General features: G+C 46.3%; 1 protein-coding gene across 1 annotated transcript in view; it reads right to left on the bottom strand.

The window, feature by feature from the left end:
• LOC135396567 (ATP-binding cassette sub-family D member 1-like) overlaps nt 1-22,985 on the bottom strand; it is a 158,214-nt gene that overhangs the window by 109,933 nt on the left and 25,296 nt on the right. Inside the window, exons 2-3 of the mRNA XM_064627600.1 lie at nt 11,952-12,141; nt 3,276-3,394 (exon numbers count right to left, since the gene is read on the bottom strand). Of these exons, the coding sequence (XP_064483670.1) occupies nt 3,276-3,394; nt 11,952-12,141 (309 nt within the window). The remainder of the gene's footprint in view (nt 1-3,275; nt 3,395-11,951; nt 12,142-22,985) is intronic.

The raw sequence follows: 22,985 nt of genomic DNA, 5'->3' as shown, positions 1-22,985 counted from the left end.
CGGACTCACAGTGTAACGCAGTAAAATATCGATAATATCTATAAGAATATCGATATCGTTCCATCCCTAGTAAGGCTTCATAAATAACGTACACTCCTGATGAGTTGTGGAAGTTATTTATCAAATATTTCAATGAATGTTCGATACGCCTTTGATAGTCATAGTGCTTACATTTGCACTTAGGTTATGTATACAGTCAAACCTCGTTGTAGCGAACTCGGATGTTACGAATTTTCGGATATTGCGAAGTTTTATTTCATTTTGGCTGGTCACGCTTTAACTCTATGGAGATTCATTTTTTGTAACGAACCTCGCTACTCTCCGTTCTTAGAATTTTCGGTTAAAACGAAGGGGCCACGGCGTAAGAACACGCGCATTCCGTAGGATTTACGACGCGATAAGCGGCAAACAACGGTCATTTGGGCCACTCCGTGGATTACGTTTTCACTTCCAGTCGGTTCTGGGTCGTAAAAGGGGAGAGCGTGAGGCCAACGAACTAGGGAAGGCCGGGAGATCTTATTTGCTGCGCCCTGTGACCCTTGCCATCACCCCCGCCTGCATCCTCCAATCGCCACGTGGCTACGTGCCATCACGTGATCGCCCTTGGCCACGGTGACCTTCCCTTCTCGATCTGCACGTTTCGCGTGGTCTCATTTACCCTTCGTCGCTTGGAGTTTGTACGTTCTTGTCTGATCTGCTTGCTACCGATCACTCAGCATGTCAAGAAAGCGGAAGGCTTTGTCCTTGGACATGAAGATGGAGATGCTTCGAGCCGTGGACGGCGGCATGCGGAAGAAGGACGTCGCGGAGAAATACGGCATCCCTGCGAACAGCCTCTCGACAATTCTAAAGGTGCGGGAGAACATCGAAAACAGCTTCTACAAGCAAGCAATGTGTGGCAGTCGCAAGAAGTTACGGAAGTGCTCGTTTCCGGACGTTGAAGAGGCGCTGCTTGCTTGGTTCAAGGATTTGCGAGCAAGGAATCTGCCTGTCTCAGGTGCCCTCCTGCAAAAAAAGGCGATGGACTTGGCTTTTCTGCTTGGCCACAAGGAAGAGGACTTCAGTGCAAGCAGTGGGTGGTTGCACAGGTTCAAGGCGCGCCATGAAATTACATGTCATGTGGCGTCTGGTGAGTCATCTGCGGTTGACCGGGACAGTTGTGAAAAGTGGATGGAAAAGGTTGCACCCTTACTGCAAGAATACGACGAGAAGGACATTTACAACGCTGATGAGACTGGACTGTTTTTTAAGCTGCTTCCGGAGCGATCGCTAGCTGTGAAAGGTGAGACTTGTCACGGCGGAAAAAGAAGCAAGGACCGTTTGACAGTGTTGTGTGCGGCCAACATGGATGGCTCTGACAAACGGAAGTTGGTCGTCATAGGCAAGTCAAAGAACCCACGCTGTTTCAAGGGGATCCAGCGGCTACCAGTCGAGTACTACGCCAACAAGAAAGCGTGGGTCACGTCACAGCTCTTTGAGCAGTGGGTGATCGCGTTTGACCGCGACATGCAGAGGCAACGCAGGCAAGTGCTATTGCTCTTGGACAACTGCGCAGCCCACAAAATTGCAACGCAGTTACGGGCTGTTCGGCTGCTCTTCCTTCCACCAAACGCGACGTCGCTGCTGCAGCCTCTCGACCAGGGTATAATTTGGTCCTTAAAGAGCTTGTACAGGAAACGTCTCGTCTCCAGGCTCGTGTTCGACATGGACCAGAAGAGGGTTCCTACAGCTATAACAGTGAGAACAGCGATAGAGATGCTATACGGAGCCTGGAACGATGTCACCGCGGCCACAGTCAAGAACTGCTTTGTAAAGGCTGGTTTCGCCCGTGACCTTCCAACGACACAGGAAGAAGCAAACCTGGAGCAGCCCGAGATGGACGCTTGGAGACGCCTTCACGTCGAGGACGTTACGTTCGACGATTTCGTGTCGGCTGACGACGCAGTCATGGTGGCGCCGGAACTGACCGACGACGATATCGTTGCCGGCGTTGGCACCAGCGGTGTTGATACTGGCAGCGACGACGACGGCGGAGATGACGACGACGGTGCCCACGAAAGCCTGCAACCACCTCACGTGAGAAGCGAAGAAGCGCTAAATATGGTGCACGCGCTGAAGGACTTCGTATTGGCGCACCCGACAGCGTCGTCGGAAGCCGTTTGCGAAGCTTACCGCTGTGCCGACAGGATTGGGGAGTTTATTCTCGCACATTCGAGTGCCACGAAGCAGCAGAAAATAACCGACTTTTTCGCTGTTTGAAAGGATTATTATGTAAGTGCCTCAATAAATATGGCGTCCCCACTGCGGGCACTTCATTTCCATTTTCAATGGGGTTTCTTTGCATCATTCTTTTACAGCGAAGTTCGGGTATAACGAACCAATCTATAGTTCCCGTGGTACTTCGAGGTTTGACTGTAACAGAACATGTTTTATGTCTTTCCACTTGTCTGCTAGGGTTCGTTAGAGTGTGTTATGTACCACTTGAATGCACAGCATATACATAGAGGCCTTTGTCCCACTCAAGGCATAGGAATTCGGTGTTTTTCTGTAGCTGAGCATGCTGCGTTGCCTGATGGCACATGCAAATCGCCTTCTGCACATTCGGCTTGACTGGATGCGCTGCCGTCAGAAGTACAGGCGATGCTTACCCTCCAGCGATACCAGTATACTTGTAAAAATTGCCCACGGATGGCACCACAGTTCTCCTGAGAAGCCTCAAGCAGTCAAACATCACTCCCAAAACACCGCCGCAGCACCATAAAAAGAAGCTGCGAAAATTCAAACAGAGATCTTCAGGTGCATTGGTGCGCCCGTACCCACAATGGCACGGGCGCTCCCAACGCACTGGTGTGTCGGTACCCTTCATAGGGTTACTGAGACAAGTTTGCAAGTCGAGTACAAAGAATCACTGATCCAGTAAAAAAAACTTTAACTGAAGCAGCAGCATCTAGCAAAAAGAAGTAGATTACTAAGTTATTGACAGCATGTCAATACTGTATGTGTAACAAGGTCTGGTCAGTATGTTTCAGTAGATGAAGTGGTGCACACTATAGGCAGTAGCAAAGTAGACTAACTCATTCGCAGTAAGGACAGCAGATGAAGTTGCAGTTGCAAAACTGTTGCAGGTTAGATAAAATAATTGTACAAGCATCCGCTAGAACAAACAGATTGTCAGTACTACAGCTTCCTCAAAGTGCTCTGTGAGTGTGCATCTTCAAAAAGAAAAAGTTCACAAGAGTCTTTTACAGACAGGAAGAACAGAATGAAGTACCAACCTCTTTATAAGATGACATCAGACGTTCTGTAGCATCTCCTCCAGCAATCAGAATATTTTTTGCTGTTGTAATAAATTGTGTTCTAGTGCTCACGCCGTCATCACCTTCAGACAAGTCCTCTACAAAAGCAAACCAGCACTGTGAGATAATTAGAGGTAATAATAACTTCAAGATGAAAAAGAGCACTAAAAGGGTTCCTTCATCAAAGAAACTTTTCCCAGTGATTGAAACAAATGGTCCTCAAAGCCACTGCCATCTAATGAAGATCAGAGTGAGATGTACGGTCGTAGACCACTCGAACATACCAAATGTGCATGCTCTCTAAGCATGATACGCTAGAACACCCACAAGACATGGTGGTAGTGTTCCAGTGTGAAGCAATACACATGACACTGCAACAGGCAGAAGCCATTTCAATGCAATTGCACACACCATAGACCAACAAAATTAAATTACTCCTATGCATACCATAATCCCACATACGAGGTAGGATTCAAAAGTTCCCGGACTGAGACTATAACTTAAAAATTTTCTGCAGTAGAGCGACTACGATAACGTTTCTGTGTTACTACGTTCTCCCCCTCTTCTAAAAGTGGTTTGACCCAAATCCCGTGGTCAGTGGCTCGTCACGGCATCGTATTTTGTAGGCGGGTGCATTTAGTAACTGGCGATTGAAAGAAATGGCATTTGTTGAGCAGAGAATTAATATCAAATTTTGTGTTCGCTTGGGAAAGAGTGCTACGGAGACTTACGAAATGTTGAAGCATGTGTATGGCAATGATACATTATCGCGAACACAAGCTTTTGAGTGGCATTGACGTTTCACAGAAGGCAGGGAAAGTGCAGAAGACGACAAACGCGTTTGACATCCGCAAACTTCCCGCACCACTGAAAACATCGAAAAGGTTCCTGCGGCGGTACGTAAGAACAGGCAGCAAACAATAGCGCAAATAGCAGAATCAGTTGGGATATCCGAGGCCACATGTCAACGGATACTGACTAAGGATCTTAACATGCACAGGGTGTGTCAACACATCGTTCCCCCCATGTTAATCGAAGATCAAAAGGCAATTCGAATGGAAATAGCGGGAGAGAATCTCGGCTGTTGACAAAGATCCTTCCCTACTTGGCAGAATTGTTACTGGAGATGAGAAATGGTGTTTTTTATACGACGCACAATCAGAGAGAGCATCGGCAACGTGGAAATCACCAGAACCTCCACGCAAGCAGAAATTCCGCCAAGATCGCTCTAAAGGGAAGGTCATTCTAGAGGTGTTCTTTGATATCCAGGGCATTGTGCGTCTGGAATTTATCCCTGAAGGTCGCACTGTGAACAAAGAACTCTATGTAGACATCCTGCATCGTTTATGTGAGTTGATCCGGAAGATGAGACCAAAATTGTGGGCTGAGCAGTCATGGGTGCTTTTGCGTGACAACGCTCCTGCACGCTGATCCCTCCTCGTCGCTGACTTTCTTGCGAAAACGAAAACAACTGTTTTGCCACATCCTCCTTACTACCCTGATCTCGCCCCCGTGACTTGAGCCTATTTCCTGAACTGGCAAGTCGCTTGCAGGGTCGTCGATTTCAATCTGCAGATGAAGTTAAAAGTGCATCGCAGGGTGAATTAATGGACATGGCTAAAAATGGATTCCAGAAATGTTTCTATGACCTTTACAAGCGATGGCAAAGGTGTGTTGTTGCACAAGGGTCTTATTTCGAAGGAGAATGTGTTTCAGCAATTTAATTGATAATACTTTTAGGTGATAGACTCAGTCCGGGAACTTTTGAATACTACCTCGCATTTCCTATGATAATTTGTGGCTTTATGTCACAAGTCAACTATGCTCAGCATACAAGGCCAAATAATAAAGTAATGAAGCCGAATTTTTCACACCTGTTCTGGCAACCTAGCCAGAGACCATATTTTACTTTAGTCCTTCCCCATCCATAACTTCAACTGACACGGTCCCACAGTCTCTCAGTGTGGAGGAGATGCTTGTTAAGTGAAGTGTGTGTGCGTCGTCACGAAAATGAAAAAGCAAAATTTTGTAGAGTGGAATGCCATCTTTTCTTGTGTGACGCTCGTTGAGAATGGCATGTGTTCTAGAAAAACTAAACATTCTAGATTTTTAAAAATTTCAAAATCTAGAAAAACTTCAGAAAAAGGCTCTTCATGTTTGTCCTTCGTTGTGATCAATGTTCGGACAAACACAAAATACATGTTTTTGAAGACTTTCTATAATTTCTCTGTGCTCTTGACATAACCTTTTTCCACAAGCCTGCTGAAGCTTATTATGGGTTGCCGTGGCATTCTCACCCAGTGTCATGCAAAAAAAGATGGCACATCATTGTGCAAAATTTTGCCTTTCCAATTTCATGATGATAAGTGCACACAAGTCCAGCACAATCTGAAATATGTGCGGTGGCAGCCAATCTTAGTTTTTCCTCTACCACCATGGCCATAACAAGTGCCCCTCCCCAAACCAAGGCAGGACAGGAAGTGATGTAGCCAAAATGGAACATGGGGACAAGGGTTACCAGTCACACCAAGTAGGCGAAGGAAGCTTAGATTCCAAGGGGCAGGATATTGGCAGGTCCCATGCCCAACATACTGTGAATCACACAAGCACAGACAACAGCAAGGGAAGATGTCTGGTGAGTGGTGCCTGAGAGAGGTTCAGCGACAAGCAAAAAAAAAAAAAAAAGAAGAAGAAGAAAAAAAAAAGATGCAGGCTTAACACGATCAACAGTTTTCCTAATTTCCGAACAGTTGGAAAGCTCAATCACGAATGTCTAGCCATGACAAGAATGTACTGGAAAGGGTTCGCTGTAGGAAGGATGCAAGATTCAGTGGGTGGCAAAGTGGCATAGAAAGACATGGGTGGCCGTAGAAAGGTGGGATTGCACGAAGATGAGTCACGATGATGAATAGCATGTGGCCAGTCCTCTCAATTCTGTGTAGTAGACTTGAAGTTGGGCAGCAAAGTCCAGGTCATAAGTTCTCAGATCTGTACACGATATTTTCTGTCCAACGTGGCTCGGTGCCACGTTAGACGTCCAATGTGTGTCCAATGTGTCAAACGTGCTGATTGAAGATCGCCCACTGATAATGGATGTTGATTCAGGCGCTTCACTTTCGCTGATAAGTGAGGAGACGTTCCACTCCATGTGGCCATCTAATCCACCGCTGCTCATTGCAGATGACACTGCGCTTCAAATGTGGTCAGGCAGCCAGCTCCAATGTTTGGGAACTCTTCAAGTCACTGTCAAGCCTGGAAACATGGCAGCCAACCACAGCTTGCGTGTCATCAAGGACAGCGGAGCCAGCCTCTTAGGGCACGACTGGTTCCAAAGTCTCGACATTAGTGTGGCCGGATTACATCAAGTTCATTTCCAGGAAACATCCACCATTCGCGATAAATTTCAAAGTGTTCTTGATGGAGCTTTGTCTGTCGAGACCCAATTCACATCGATGTATGGACCGATGCTCAGCTGAAATTTTAGAAATGCAGGCCTGTCCCTTACGCACTTAAATTAAGAGGTCGAGACAGAGCTCGACAGGCTACAACAGCAAGGTATCTTGGAAAGGGTCCAGTCTTCTAGTTGTGCCACGCCCCTAGTCATTGTCAGGAAGAGGGATTCATCATTTAGACTGTGTGGAGACTATAGATGCACGGTCAATCCAGCACTTCGCACGTGTGCATACCCTCTGCCCACGGTTCAGGAACTGCTCGCCACTCTACGTGGGGGAAGATTGTTCTCCAGGATCGATCTTTCACAGGCCTGTCAACAGCTGCAGCTAGACAATGACACAGCGGAGGTCTTAACACTCACGACCATCAACAGCCTCTATAAGGTGAAACAACTACCATTTGGAGTATCCGTGGTGCTCCTCATTTTCCAGCGCTTCATGGACACCTTGGTGGCTGCTTAGGAGCCTGCATCTACCTAGACGACATTCTCATCAAAGCCGCAACGGAGGAGCAACACAATGGAAGACTAAGAAATGTTCTTCAACGGCTTAAGGACACTGAGCTCCAAGTGAAGTGGGAAAAGTGTCACTTTTACCTCAACGAAATGGAATTTCTGGAGTACAAGATAGACACCTGGAGAATTCGTCCTACAGACGAAAAAGCACAAGCTATCGTTGATGACCCAGAACATACAACAAAGAAGGAGCTCCAGGAATTCCTAGGGCTCATCAGCTTCTATAGCATGTTCCTCCAGGACCAAGCTACCGCGTCTGAAAGACTTCACCGTCTGCTCGAAAAGAATGTTCTCCAGGATCGATCTTTCACAGGCCTGTCAACAGCTGCAGCTAGACAATGACACAGCGGAGGTCTTAACACTCACGACCATCAACAGCCTCAATAAGGTGAAACAACTACCATTTGGAGAATCCGTGGTGCTCCTAATTTTCCAGCGCTTCATGGACACCTTGGTGGCTGCTTAGGAGCCTGCATCTACCTAGACGACATTCTCATCAAAGCCGCAACGGAGGAGCAACACAATGGAAGACTAAGAAATGTTCTTCAACGGCTTAAGGACACTGAGCTCCAAGTGAAGTGGGAAAAGTGTCACTTTTACCTCAACGAAATGGAATTTCTGGGGTACAAGATAGACACCTGGGGAATTCGTCCTACAGACGAAAAAGCACAAGCTATCGTTGATGACCCAGAACATACAACAAAGAAGGAGCTCCAGGAATTCCTAGGGCTCATCAGCTTCTATAGCATGTTCCTCCAGGACCAAGCTACCGCGTCTGAAAGACTTCACCGTCTGCTCGAAAAGAATGCGAGGTGGACCTGGGGTGACGAAGAGAGGAAAGCATTCCAAGTATTAAATAAGAAGGAGGAGACGTCCGTAAGGGTGGATTGCCTAGCGTCTCTGCTGTCTCTGCTGTTCCTAGAGCTTCCCAGAGCGTCATCCTTCAGGGAGTCCGTATCTCGACGTGCTTGTTCACGGCAGCCTACTTCAGTTTCGATGAAGTCCAGGAGCGTCGAAAGCACGTCAGCAGTAGCAACAGTAGCATCCTGCCCTTTTGATTTGTAGTACTCGAGCTCCAGCTGTCTGGGAATCTTGCGCAACAGTGCCCGGTGAATAGCGACAGCGTACTGCGCAGTCTGCACTCCCAAACTCTGGAGATGCCAAATGCAAATGGATACCGCATCGTGCAGAGTTCGCAGCCCCGCCACGTCATCCATAGACTTGGGACCTTTGATGTCAAAAGGCGAGGCTAGATGCTGACTGATCAGAAGGTCATCCCTTCCAAATCGCTTCTTCAGCATGTCGACTTCTGTTGAATAATTTGCGTCGGAGATCGCCAACCCTGCGATGGCTCGAGCCATCGCCAGCCAGTTGGGTAACAGGAGCCGCTGGTCCTGTGAGAAGAGACACCAGGTACTTGAGCTTCGTGACAGCGGAAAGTCGGGGGTTGTCGTGTATGCTCGCACAAAACTGGTCCCTAAATCTTGCCACATGGAGACATCATCATATTGAAACTATCGCTCCTTAGCTTCGTCAAACTTGCTCCGTCGCCCGATACATTGGGGGTGTGCAAGGAGTTGGCGGTGTCGCCCGATGACTGCGGCTGTGGAGTAGTACTGGCTGTGCTCGACGATAAAGCAGGCGATGGCAACACGATTGAGGCCAGAGCGCTTCTGACAAGCATGGTAGTTTCTGTTATGGGCTCAAGATACCTGTCGCAGTCGCCATTTTCGAGTTCCAGTAAATCCTCAGGGATGACAGCCTGGATCTCGCGGTTGAGTTCCAACAGAGTATTCGCTTTGCCTTCCAGAAAGCTATATTTAAAATTGAGCTCATCAACGTTGAGCGGCATCGCAGCCAAAAAAGTCGATGTCAGAGATGGTGCGACTAACCGCTGACCTTGCGGACTTCCACTGCTTCTTGAGCCGCTCGAAGTCTTCTATAGCTGTCAACCGAGGCTGTAGCACCCTGTAGCTCCTCTTTTCTGAGCAGTATGTTGACCGAGAAGATCCCGGGTTTCGGCACCAATATTAAATAAGAAGGAGGAGACGTCCGTAAGGGTGGAGTGCCTAGCGTTTAATGACAAGGAAAAACCAATGGCGGCAGAATGCCTACACCGCGAGCCCATGAGATGCGTGCCAGAACCCTTAACTTCTTTTACACCAAGATTTGAAGGCCTTGTTGCTATCAAATACTCTACTCGCACACTACGACGAGTCAAAATATCCCATCCTCTCCTGCGACGCTTCGCCTTATACTGTCGGTATAACTTTCTGTATGTACTTTCCCAGCGAACGGGTCATCGCCAAAAAGTGCCGGTGGCATTCGTGTCAAAAACGCTAGGCCCAGCCAAACGGAACTATTCCCAACTAGACAAAGAGGGACTTAGGGCCATAGTTTTCGGGGTTTTACATTTTCACTGGTACATCGCCGGCAGAGAAGTGACTATTGTGACCGACTATAAACTGCTCCTGGGAATCATGGGCAACACCAAGATGATTCCAACGACTTCACCACGAATGTTGGGATGGTGTTTGATTCTTAGTGCTTACAGCTACTGTTTGGTGTACCGTCCAGGACAATGGCACACCAACGCGGACGCACTAAGTCGGCTGCCCCTTCCAAGTACTGTCGACGAGCCTGCCGCACCAGCGGATATCCTACTTCTAGAAGCCATCAAATGTCCACCTCTGACTGCGGAAAAGATTGCCACCCTCACCAAAGAAGACAGCACGCTCCAGGGCGTTACAGCAAGGGTGTACACTTTTGGGTAACAGGGCTGTGCTACCACCCAAAGCAAGACCGGCTGCCGTGGCCATGCCTTTTATATTTTATTTTGTGTTAGCGCCGCAAAGGAACTGTGGCTATGAGCGGCGTACAGATGTGGACAGATGGAGAGAGGACAGCAGGAAGGAGTGGGGGACAGGGAGGTTAGTATGCGTCCTGGCCGACTTCAGGGGGAACTGTGGCGACATGCGTCTAGAAAGTCTTCGGGAAACTCAGAGAAAACCTCAGACAGCACAGCCGGTGACAGGATTCGAACCCACCACCTCCCAGTCTTCAGCACAACCTTGGCTACCACCAACGAGCAGGATGCCTTAACCCGCTAGGCCATGCTGCTGGTCCTGGCCATGCTCCAAACAAACCATCTAGGCATGGTTGCCATGAAGAGGTGGCGCCAGGTCTCATTTCTAGTGGCCGAATTCAGACAACGCCATCGAAGGTTGCGCACGCAGTTGTCGCCCTTGCCAAAGAAACATGCGGCTCCCTCCTTCAGCACCACCTCCTTAATGGACCAGGTCCAAAGAACCCTGGTCGGTCCCATGCTGACTTTGCTGGTCCCATCGGCTGGCTGCTTCTACCGGGTCGTTGTCGACGCCGCCACAAAGTGGGTCGAAGTGAGTCCAGTACCCTCGCTTGCTTCATCGTCAATGGCAGATATCTTTCGTACATTGTTCGCCAATGCAAAACAGACGCTCAAGAAGCTAGAAGAGGGTTCGATTCTTTGCCGGGACTCACGTTTTCTGTTTCGCCAGCATTCAATAGTGCATGCAACCACGGGCCAGACACCAGCCCAGCTGATGTTTGGGAGCAATCTCAGAACACCTTTCAATCTGATGCACGAGGACTCATCGGCAAGGGAGGAGCTATACAAGGATAACTGGCACCAAACGTTTGCCGAACATAACAAAGTATACGTATGGAACTTCAGCAGACACCCCAAATGGATTCGGGCAAAGGTCATCTGTCAAAGTGGGAAATGGTCCTAAGAAGTTGACACGGAAAATGGTCAGCATACCAGAAGATATGGCGACCATATGCGGTCCTCTCCAGCAAGAACCGAGGCAGTTGATGGAAATTTGGACAGGACTGTGTATGCACCATATCCCGCGGAAGGGATCCAGGATACTCTCCAACCAATCGACGTCGACGCAGGACATACTGAGGTCCAGGTTCAGCAGCCCGGCTTGAACCTTACGACAGCACTGGATGCTGCACTACGAAGAAGCACTCGTCCATGGTGAGCGCCTATGCTTTTCGGGTACCCTTAACTTTTCACCGTGGCTTCATCCGTAGCGGGGGGAGGTGTTATGTACTGTAACTGTAAATGTGATATACCGCCAGCGTGGACGAAGTGGAAGACGAAGTGAGTGCGCTTGCGCATCGTTGTTCCATTTGGGTTGTTGTTTGAGCAGTCAGTAAACTAAAAGTTGGATTTGGCCTTGGTCTCATCGTTATCGGTATATAACAAAAGTGAAGAGGGTATTAACAAAAATTGGCCATGTAGGTGCAACAGTGTCCCAAAGACGAGGTCAGCATGAGACAATGGATAAGCTATTTTGTGGCAGTCCGAAAAGCAAGGATGGCAACTGCACTACAACTAGAGTCTGCGGCATGTTGTGGAAATGTTCCATTGGCGCTGGGTGGTATGTGGAGGTCGGGATACGTTTTCTGAGCTATACACATAGAACAGTCAGCAGACGTGAATACGTGGGTTTTCCCTGATCAATTCAAATTGACAGAACTTGTGAATGTTTATTGCACAGCTCTCAAACTGGGGAAGCCTAATAGTAACTAATCAGATCAAAATATGGCAATCGTAAAAACAAACACACTACAACAAATTCTATTCACGACTAAGTGCAGAGACAGATTTTGCCTTTCGGTGCCAATGGAAAAACACTCACCATCCTCTTCATCAAAGCGTGGAGTGATGCCAGTCATAATGGGCAGTGAAATCATCACCATGCCTGTGGCACTCCACATGTACTTCATAAGAAATTGCTCCAGCATAATGTACCAAAGGCGCTGATTGAAGATGTGGTTCATTTGCCTTGCTAGCGCTCTGTAACTGCGCTGCAGAAGGCTCAGTTCAACCTGCACAATTAAACAAATTACCATTTAACAAATGCGCTCAGGGGAAGATGATGATGCTGACTGCAGTTTCTATGGCACATTAGCAACTAGGGCCATAATGAGCCAAGACAGTGCTATAGTGAGTAACTAGTGGTTAAAAAAAGTACATTAAAACTGAAACATTACCAAGGTTAAAGACAGACTGGGTGATACAATAAAAACAGATGCATAAGAACTTCTAAAATTATAAGGCAGTTATATAACCAATAAAATTAAAAAAAGCTCATCATCTTACTAAAAGGTAAAAGGGGTTCATCACACAAGTAGTAGTACTGTATAGATAGGGAGTGACTTTTTCGGGTTAAATGCCTTCCTCAGATTCGGGGGGTAAAAATCGGGCGCTAGTTTTCAATCTGTAATTCGGGGAGAAATCGGGCATTAATTGTGCCTTCGGGTGTTATCTGGTGTTTTTGTTTCTCCTCTTTTCTATGAAATCCTTTCCTAATCTCTCTTTTTTTGTTTTTTTGTGGGATCGTGACCTTCCAGCGGTAATCCCCGAAGGCATGGACAGTGTTGACACACATGGGTGTATTGCTGGGAACGTAAGTGTTCTTACATGTGTTACATGTGGCGACCTTTGTTCGTCTTCAGTGGAAATGTCACTTGAGGTTTAAATAGCGACTGGAATTTGGGGAGAAATCGGGTTTAACCCGAATTGGTCGGAGGTCAGTTCGGGAGGGAATAACCAGGTGAAATCGGGTGTAACCCGAAAAAGTCACTCCCTATGGATATTGGTAAAACTCGTGAAAGTTTCTTTTTTTTTTTATTCCGTGTTAGCGTCGCGAAGCAACTGTGGCTATGAGCAGTGTACAGATGTGGACAGATGAAGAGAGCACAGCAGGAAGGAGTGGGGGGACAGGGTGGCTGATGAAAGTGACGACGACAATGGCGTTCATGTGAAGGACATGCAATGAGGATGTGCAGCACAGAGAGTTGCACCCAAGAGTGGGTGCACTGGGGTGTCTTCTCCCCTCAAAGCAAAAATCTGTGTATCAGGTGGGTGTGTCCCAGCCTTAATCGGGATAACAGGGCTTCGTGTAAACAGTTTGTAAAACTGTGTTTGGGATTTTCTATGTTACTCTTAGCTAGATGTAGCTTATTATGGCTCTGTGTGTCCCAATAGAGCTGCCATGCTTGATTTAATGTTTTGCTCAGAGCCGACCTGAGAAGAAGTGCAATGCATTCATCCGGGTAGACCAGCTATTTTGCCATACATGCATCGACTTTCCCACAATATCAAGAAGGCAGCTAATACGTTCCAGGTGGCAACGATCCTCTCTGCTCCTAATAAAGTAGATCGCCTACGTGCCATGGACAAGAGGGCAGAACGGAAGGATTCATGTGAGACTGCACATTCTCAGAAATTCGTGCCTTGCTCTTGCGGGGTTGTGTACTGCATTCCACTCTCATGTAGTAGAGTATATATTGGCCAGACGGGCAGGTGCCTGAATACTAGACTTTGAGAACACTCCTACTAGAGCCCTGCACAAGCCGACTTTTCCGCGCCCGACCCGACCCGGGCCCGGACCTTCATATTTTTATGCGACTCGACCCGGCCCGGCCCTGTGACCCAGTGACTACAGCCCAGCCCGGCCCAGAATGTAAGCAAATAGAGCCCGGCCCAACCCGGCCCGGTGACCCGGCGAGTAGATCCCGGCATAGTATTTCCAGCCGCGACGTACGCGTTTCTGGCGATTATCAAACAAATTTATCAGTAAATTTGTAAGGAGAGAAGACAAACATACAAGTGATGGCGGTTTAACACCATAACCGCACCAGACCAAATTAAATCCAGAACGTACACGGGCATGGGCGTTATCGTTACACTGTCAAGATTTTGCGGAGGTAGAGGATGCTGTCGACAAACTCCTTCCCCCAGTCCATACCCCTCTCACCAAGCTTTGCTGAGGGATTGTGAAATACGTGAGGAGTGCCGAGCAATGTAAAGTAGCTTTCAGAATGTTCTAGAGGGTCGAGTCATATGCCTAATGCAGTATGCCTTGCTTGTCTTTGCAAAATATGCACAGGAATGACGCAAGCGCATGATGATATGAACTAATGCATCTCCATTGCGTGGAATTAGCTGCGTGGCCCGGCCAGGCCTGACTCTCGGAAACATATTTGTCGGCCCGGGCCCGTGCAGAGCTCTAACTGCTACAGCTTGAGAAGCGTGCTATCAGGTTATTTGGCATTCCACTGTGAAATTGTGGTTGTCTTCCTGATTTTCGGGGCACCACTGTTCAGGGAATGGTGGGTATCAGATCACTCAGGAGGTCATTGAAGCCCATCATATACTTTTAACTGGGGAAAATAAGAGTGTCAGTAAACCATCTATGACACTGTCCAATAAGGAGGTTGCCTTCTTAAACATTTAACCATAATCTTGTTATCTACGGGGTGTTATGCGTTGTTCTACATGTGTGGGGTGGCTTTCTCGAACATTGGCATTTGTCGCCTCTTACCGGTCTTAGTGCTTACGTCTGCTTGTACTTTTTCTACAATATACTTCAGTTGTGAGTGATGCCTGTTCTGTGTGATTCCTTCTGTCCTCGTGCGTTAGTGTCCCAGGTTTGCAGAGTGTTTCGACACCAAGTAGAAGAAAGATGTTTATGGCTGTACCCTTCATGGGGGTTGCTTTGGTTGCTCATCTGGATTCGTTCCTCTCCATCTTCCTCTATATTTTTCTCTTTTCTCCCCCCTTTGTGGGGGAAGACCACCATAGATTGAGAAGTTACCCGCCAAAAAGAACGCGTTACAAGTTAAGTTACCGTGTGAAAAATGTAAGTCAATAACGAAGTTCTTCAGCCTGAAATGTAACTCGCAGTTACTGAGCTACTTAAAAAAAGAATCAGTTACTTCCAAGCAACTTCGGACACAAAATTGCATTATGCAGGTGCAGCGCGCGTGAGCAGTTGAGTTAGACCTTGAGTTGCCTGCAGAGGTGTGCAACATGCTTAGATCATTTTTTGTATATGTCCAACAATAGACCTCTCCTTGTTCGAAACCAAATGACGTCATTGCGTTCGACAGCGCCACAAATGTGTTAGAACTGAAGTACGCTCGAAGCCAGAGGTGAACAAGGTGGCGCCCGAAAGCCACTGTCTAGAGGGGATTACGATATGGTCCCTTAAATGGACGCGATCCTCGGGCCTGCTTTTCTTTCAATGGGAGGCAGCGAACAAGTGTCCGTTTGTGGAACCCAGCCCTCTCCTTCTGACTTGTTTCGGTTTCAGTCTGTCTACCAATGTCATGATGACGTTTCTCTGGTAGAGGTCTATTCGAACGCTTTGCATCTTACTCCCTGTGGGCGCACAATGGTTCAGCTTCATTTCAATGGCAGCGGTTCTTACTTCCTGAATAAAATACTCTCATTGATTGAATATCATGTTTTATGGCAGAAAAATGCCATGAAGGAACCGGAGAGAAAGCAAGAAAATATGTGGACATGAGTGAAAAGCAAGTTAAAAGTAACTTGGAACTTAACTTAAGTTACTTTGGCAAAGTTACCTGAAAAAGGAACGAGTTCCTCTGAAAGTTACCACAGTGCAAAAGTACCGAGTTAACTTACAAGTTACCAAAAAAAGGGAACTTAGTTACAGTAACGAGTTACCTCAAACTCTGAAGACCACAAAGACTCGATGGCGACTTCTGCAACATGGAATCGTCACCATCGACGTCCATGTTTTGGGTAATGCTTTGGGAGGGGTCCTTCGTGCTCCCATCCTAAATGGAAGGAGTGCCACCGACCTTTGAGGTGGATGTGGCAGTTTCTTTTTGGACAGTTGTTCGACCAGCTGCAGTTTTAAGAGACACTTCCGTGCCCCTCGCTATTTGGTGGAGAGTGGGGAGTGAAGACTCAGGACCCTGAAAACAGGTCTGAGTCTCCACAGACTTCTTCAGTGGTGCTACTCCCATGCACACCACATCGGGGAAAAGTGCCTTCCCTTTTAAATTCAAACTGTGACCTAGCAGCTCTGTATGTCAGGTTCTGTTCTGATTTGACAACCTGCAGTATACCAGATGGCTACCCTGGCGGTTTACGCAACGGTACTCATTGCTGCAACTCTCTGGTGTGTGGTCATTACCTGCACACTTTGGGCAGGTTAAACGTCCGTGACAAACGACAGAACTGTGCCCAGAGTGCTGGCACCTTAGGTTTGGAATGTATGGCCTTACATTGCAGTTTGGGTAACTTGCCTTGATGTTGGAGGGTAGTGTATGCAGCCTAAATTACAAAATTACATGTTTAGTGGGCATTTCTTTGCCGTCCCTTCACATGATGATTCGCTCTGCAAGAACCACGCCTTGCTCCCTCAAGCCATCCTCCATCTGGACAAAAAGTAGAGAAACTCCGACTTAACATAACAAAATAACAAGGTTTTATAACAAATAACATTATGTTAAGTCGGAGTTTCTCTACTTTTTGTCCGGTTATGTCGTCTCCCGGCTTTTGGAGTATTTTTGCATCCTCCATCTCCCACTCAGAGCACCCGAGGAGCCCCTCTTTAGAAATCACGCTCTTGATTATATTAAGTTCGGTGTGCTGTGATGGTTACAGGTATGTCTCCAATCTTGTTTCCATTGTCTCCATAGTTTGAAGCATTGTACTTCGTTGACTTGTTTAAACTTCAACCTGGATGCCCCCGGTTTTGAGCTTTTTAGCGTATTTAACGAGATTGAAACATTTATTTTACTGAAAATGCAGTAAAATAAATGTTTCAATCTCGTTAAAGACTTATTTTATTCACTTCCGAGTGCTAGACTTCTCCCATTTTGTGCCCGTTAGTTTCCTTTTTAACGTAGTATGTCTTATGAGGCATTCTAGTTCTTTTGCCAGAGCAAATGGAAAGATTTTTGCCAATGGCTTAGACTCTTCATCTGATTGGATCACTAGGAACTTAGGGAACCAGAGGTCTGGGGTCAAATCTACAAAATTCAATGTTGGTTGCTCCGTGCGGCTTCTTTTCAGGCGCCAACCTTGTTTTTTGAAGACGGACCGCCGAATTCACAGATGTGAAGATGACTTGACTTGAAGTCCCATGTTGACTTGTGCAAGTCTGCGCAAAGACCTGCCTTCGCTCAAGACAGTTTGCCTGCTTCATGAACCCTCCCGCTGGCTTACTTCGCGAAGTTGAAGCCTGCTAACTTCAACTACGACTGGGAGCGAGATTTCAGTACAATGTTGCACTTAAAATTTGCTTTATAGTATGAAAACACAACATTCCTTAGCATCAGTACTCATAATATGTGTTACACCTGTCGTCTGGCACCAACACTTGTGCAGAAGCCCTGTAAACAAACGGATGACGCATCAGCTCATGTAAAGACAGGACAAGATTCTGGGTGTCACCTGGCTTCCCGAAGACATTGTATACTGGAACGCTATCCAAGTCGGGTTCAAGATAGCCCGAGCACTGACTTGAAATTTTCACTGCATGTGTCAAGTCGAGCTCGCTGCGTAAGAACGCTTCAAGCCAAGGAGGTTTCTGTGGTGCATTGACACTCTTGCAAGGCAGCTGCAAGTCAAGTCAAGATCAAGTCACATCTGTGAAGTTGGGGGAGTATCCATAAAGGGAGCGTTTGTGGTGTGGTGCAAAAGGCGAGTCACCCACCATGAAGCCCAACCTAGAGAACATGCCCCGCATACTAACATGTACCTCTGCACTCAGTGCAGGATTCTGTTAGAGGGAAAGGACTGCACAAGATTGATCCTCACCGCCAAAGAAGGCGAAAAAGGAAGAGAGGAAGACGAAAGAAGAAAGGAATGGGCATGGCGACTAAGCTAAAAGCCCTGAACGGGCCATTCAAGGCACACCTGTCTATGGAAAGCCTGTGCCGAAGCCAAAGTATTGAAGAGAAGCCTGGGCCGAAGTGTATTGCTTTTCCAGAGGGGCCCATAAGGGTCCAAAACAACCTCCAGTTCCACTCAACTGCCAGGATCCCTTTTTCCCCAGAGATAGGAAGGCCACGCAGCTCAGCGTGGGGGCCCCACATCACCCATGGTGACCCAACCATAAAATGGGAGAGGGCTACTGCGACAGGCATGCCTGCCAAGCAATGGGGGCACCACTTTTCCGACACCAGGTCAGGAGAGGATTTATGATTTATTCGTCCACATACTGAACGTCCGCTACTGGACGTAAGCATCTTGTTCAACACCTTCTTAATTTAGAAATCCTAGAGTAACATTTTTGCTTCTCCAATTTGTAATCAGATTGCATCATGACTATTTTGAAAGAATATAAGAACTGGAAATCATATCATGCAAGGTCTTGCAAAAATGTGGGTGACATGTCAAATTTTTCCCTGGTTATGTGCAGAAGCTATCACTAAGAACATCCTAGGGCATTGTGTTTACAGATTTCCTTGTGGGTTTCCCATGCATATGCTCACAGCAGATTGTTATTTCATTGCCTGTTAGCACAGAAGTTCGAACTGCGATGTACAGAAAGTCACATTTTCATTGCATTGATTGTCAGCAAGCAGAAGAGCTTTTTGTTTGCTGGTGGCAAAGCAGGATGAGAATCTGTGTGCAGCTTTCAGGTTGATTATGATAGTCAGCACTTCCTGCTACTGGATAAAGTGGGGTGCAATATAAGATACTGCTTTATATTCTGGATGGCGCGTACCGCTAGAGCTAGACCATTAGCTGCTGGATAGTGCAAGGAAGTGTATTTGACTGTAATACTACAATCACAAGTACGTTCTTACGGAAGTCTACTCTTAAGAGGCCATACCAGTCGGGGAGCAACTCCGATTCACGATTTTCCCGATTCTAGATGGCGCCAAGCTCGCCGATCCTTATCACGCCGTTCGCCTCCGACTCACGAAATAATCCCCATTGTGCATGGTTGACCTCGCAAGTTTAAGGCGGCCCGCACCCTCTGCGCTGTTTGTCGAGAGGTAAAGTGTCGGACTTTGACACGAAAGGTCTGCAGTTCGATTCGAGACATTCACGTCTTTTTGCTTGTCTCCTATTGCTATATGAGTACTTTATTTTTATTTTCTTGTTGTTTGTTGTTGTGTTTGTTGTCTGTACTGACTGATATTATGTAATTTTTAGTTGCTCTTCGTATTGTTTTACTAGTGCATACTTAGTGTATGCCGACGTATAGGTGTGATCGGATAGTATGGATGGCAATATGGGCACACACACAGATGGTATTATAAACGAATGTTGCCAGCAGTGAGTCTGAGCACAAGGCGATTGCCAATTAAGAAATCAGGAAATGGCCAAGGAAAGGTAACCTCATATGCTATCAAAGCTCGCCCGAGATGTCGGTATCACGGAGGCTCTCAACTGGATGTACCGGCGGCTGTAAATTAGGCTATAAACACACAGCGCTTACAATGCCAGTCAGGAAAATCTAGTGCTCCAAAACAGTATTCCCTTTTTCTTTTTTTTTTCTGCACACGCTTACACGCAATTTGCCTTGATAATAACTCTATTATTCATGCAAAAATGACATTTTGGTATGTATATTTCTGGTAAGTAAGCATTATCAAATATTTGACTTCATTTACAGGGCGTTGGTGCAAAATACTTTTCAAAATTTTCATCGCAGAATAGACTTCTTTACCAGAAAACTACAGTAATCCTTTCCCCCATGTTCCCTCTCCCGGCCCTCTCCCCCTTCCCGGCCCGATCTGACCAAGCCAGATTTCTCCTCCGAAATGGGAAGTGACGCCAACCGAAAAAGGAGAAGCATCCAATGGCTATTCAGCCGGAAGGAGAACCATAGCAACGATGACGTAGCAGTCGGGTCGACTGTTGCCGTGTGTGCGATTTCTACTTCTATGAATACAGGGATTATCTCATTGAGCTGGATTGTTGAAAGGCGATGTTCCCCAAGGCCAGAAGTCTTCGGCCGAAATTTGGGGTGCATTTCGGTAGCACGCGGTGATGCACAGAAAAAGTTCGGTCCCGATTTCGGTTCGGACAGTTTTCGGACAGTTTTTCGTGCCATGCCCAGAAGAAGCACAGACTATTGGCTGCTCCCAACTTGAAGACATTTTGTTGTTGTTGGTTGGTTACATAAATAAATAACAAGGGGAGGTTGAATTCGCGCAAGCGAATTCTGCTACCCCCCCCAAAAAAAAGAAGGAAAAAAAAAGAAACCATACGATCGTACGATCGTGAAGACATTTTCTTCGGTATGTGTCCCACTGGTTCGCGGGATACAACAACAACTTTATTTCAGGATGATGGGTAGGGAGTTCATCGCCGGGGGATTGAAGTAATGGGTCCCGTTACAATTTCGCGGGATACTTCCACATTGTTCTATTCAATTTTATTTTATTTTCAGATGGGAGAGAGTAAAAAGCCAGAAGGCTGTGCTGTTCGTGAATGACAAAGGTCTGCAAATAACCAGTGGGGTCTTTAGCTGAAAAAAAAAGAAGCAAGAAACAAACAAACAAAAAAGGAGAGGACACTGATTGCCTGCTCCATATGTTCGAGTCAAAAGTTACAGAAAAAGAGGTGCTAAGGACACGCTGCGAGCTTCGAACTCCCTTCGAAGAAACATCTTTCGAACAAACGGCGTCGATCAACCGGCTTGCGATCAAACGGCTTTCGACCAAGCGGCGTTCGACCAAATGGCGTTCGATCAAATGCTGTTGTGCTGTTTATGATGTTTCTTACTCATGTTTGTACTGTTATCAATTACTTTTCTTCAAATAACAGCTTAGGATTTCGGAATATAATTTCGGTTATAATGTGATGAGGACGATTCGATGGACTGTGGACGGTGGACTGTCAACGGACGGTGAACGAACAATATTGGATGAAAATGAGCAATATAATCTACATATAGCCGTCAGCCAAGGAATATTGGCCGCAAACTGGCAATATTGTTTACATATAGCCGTCGGTCAAACAATATTCCATGAAAGTTGGAAATATGGTCTACATATTGCCAGCGACCGAACAATATTGGATGAAAACGGGGAATATGGTCTACATATAGCCACCGACCAACGAATATTTGCTGAAAACTGGTAATATGGTCTACATATTGCCGTCGACCAAATACGTAATACTCGATGCAACTGGGCAATATTACCTACATACTCGTATAGCCGTAGAACAAATAATATTGGATGAAAGTGCGCAATATGGTCTACATATAGCCGTCAACCAAGGAATATTGGCTCAAAAATTGATAATATTGTTTACATATATCCGTCGACAAAATACTATTCGATGCAACTGGGCAATATGGTCTACATATAGCCGTAGAAGTAAATATTGAATGAAAGTTCCCACCGGGGACGATTTCTTCTGGGATGATTTCTCCGTATCCCGGAAATTACAGGAGCGCCGTTGTGAACAGCTGAGGAAACGGATCATAGCCGATCAAGCGCTATCACATTACTTGTTTAAATTGGGTGGTACTTGTTTAAATTACTGTTCCTCTCTCGCAAAGTTTGCTGAGTACAGACAACGCGGTAAGATTAGAAAGCGATTCTCCGTCAACAAATAAATCTTGACTATGCCACGATGTGATTCATCACTGGTGATTTTCCAAGGTTCTGCTACCTTCTACGTATTTCTGGCAGATATGTTGGAAAAATGGTAGCCGTGTTCTTTTATAAAGGGGAGTGCTACAGAATACTGAGCGCAATGACCTTCTGTATTCGTACCAATGAAATGAAACGCATATGCCCACTATCCTGAGGCTCTGACTTCACGCTCGCTGAACGTGGGTATCGTCGGACTTAGTTCCCAACTCAACCGGACCGGAATACTAGTATTTTCATATATAGTTCTTTTTTGTTGTTGGTGGAGGTCAGACAATGATGTTGTAGTTGTTCTCTAATACTTTCTATGCTGATGTACCGTACTTTCAGCAGAAGCGGAGTTGTAAGGGCAGTGAAACAACTGAATAAGTGGGCGTAGAGCTTTTATAACCCACAAACATAGGCACAGAAAAAGATGTAAGGACAACTGTATAACCTGTGTCTGATCGACAGTAGAGAAATACTAGCATCCAGCGAACGATATCGCTAGCGAACTAATGCAGCGAACTATATATCCATTTTATGTTGTTCGTTGAATGGAATGTAGATCTAATTATTCATTAACACGTGAAAAAAAGAAAAAAGAACCCTATGTCTCCCAATTTCAACAAATCCGCAAAGCGAACGATAACACTCGGTCGGCTGTGATGTGCTTCATTCCATTTTCAGCCTTCTTATTTTCGGCCTTCTGACAGTTCGACGTTATGATTTTTTGGTCTTTTGGCTTCCGGCCTTCTGATAGTTCGACGTTATGATTTTCGGCCTTTTGATAGGCTCAATACTTACACTCAGTCAGCCTAAATAAATGCATTGCATTTAGCAACAGCTATTTAGAAAAAAAAAGAAATAAGAAAAGGAGAAGGGAAGCTCCTAAAACTCTTTGAACTCCGTCTTTATGTACGCGAGGAGGTCTCGGAGCACAAATTACGTCTCATAATGAACTGATTATTACCCGGAAACTTCAGTACTATATTGTTAGACACTCCTTGGTTTTCACAGGGTACTTCACATTACACCAGACCTTTCGTTACTAGTTTCGTCACTAGTTCAGTTGAGAATCCCCAGTGACCCGGAGTTCCTTATCTTCCTCAGAAGGCTTCCCTTTGTTTGCGGTGCAAAGAACGACGGGTACAGGTTTTGGGTCATCCAACGCGCAACCAGCAAGAAGTGTCGAAAGATGGAAAATCCAGGGAACCGGTATCGAAAAATTGGCCGTATATCTCAAAATAACGTGATCGAAGTCGCCGTTGAAAAATAAACAACATGAACATGAAAATGCAAACACC

This window comes from Ornithodoros turicata, chromosome 6 (genome assembly GCF_037126465.1).
Source record: "Ornithodoros turicata isolate Travis chromosome 6, ASM3712646v1, whole genome shotgun sequence".
Classification (NCBI taxonomy): domain Eukaryota; kingdom Metazoa; phylum Arthropoda; class Arachnida; order Ixodida; family Argasidae; genus Ornithodoros; species Ornithodoros turicata.
The sequence above is the reverse complement of the archived record's forward strand: the minus strand, read 5'-3'. Positions and strand labels throughout refer to the sequence as shown.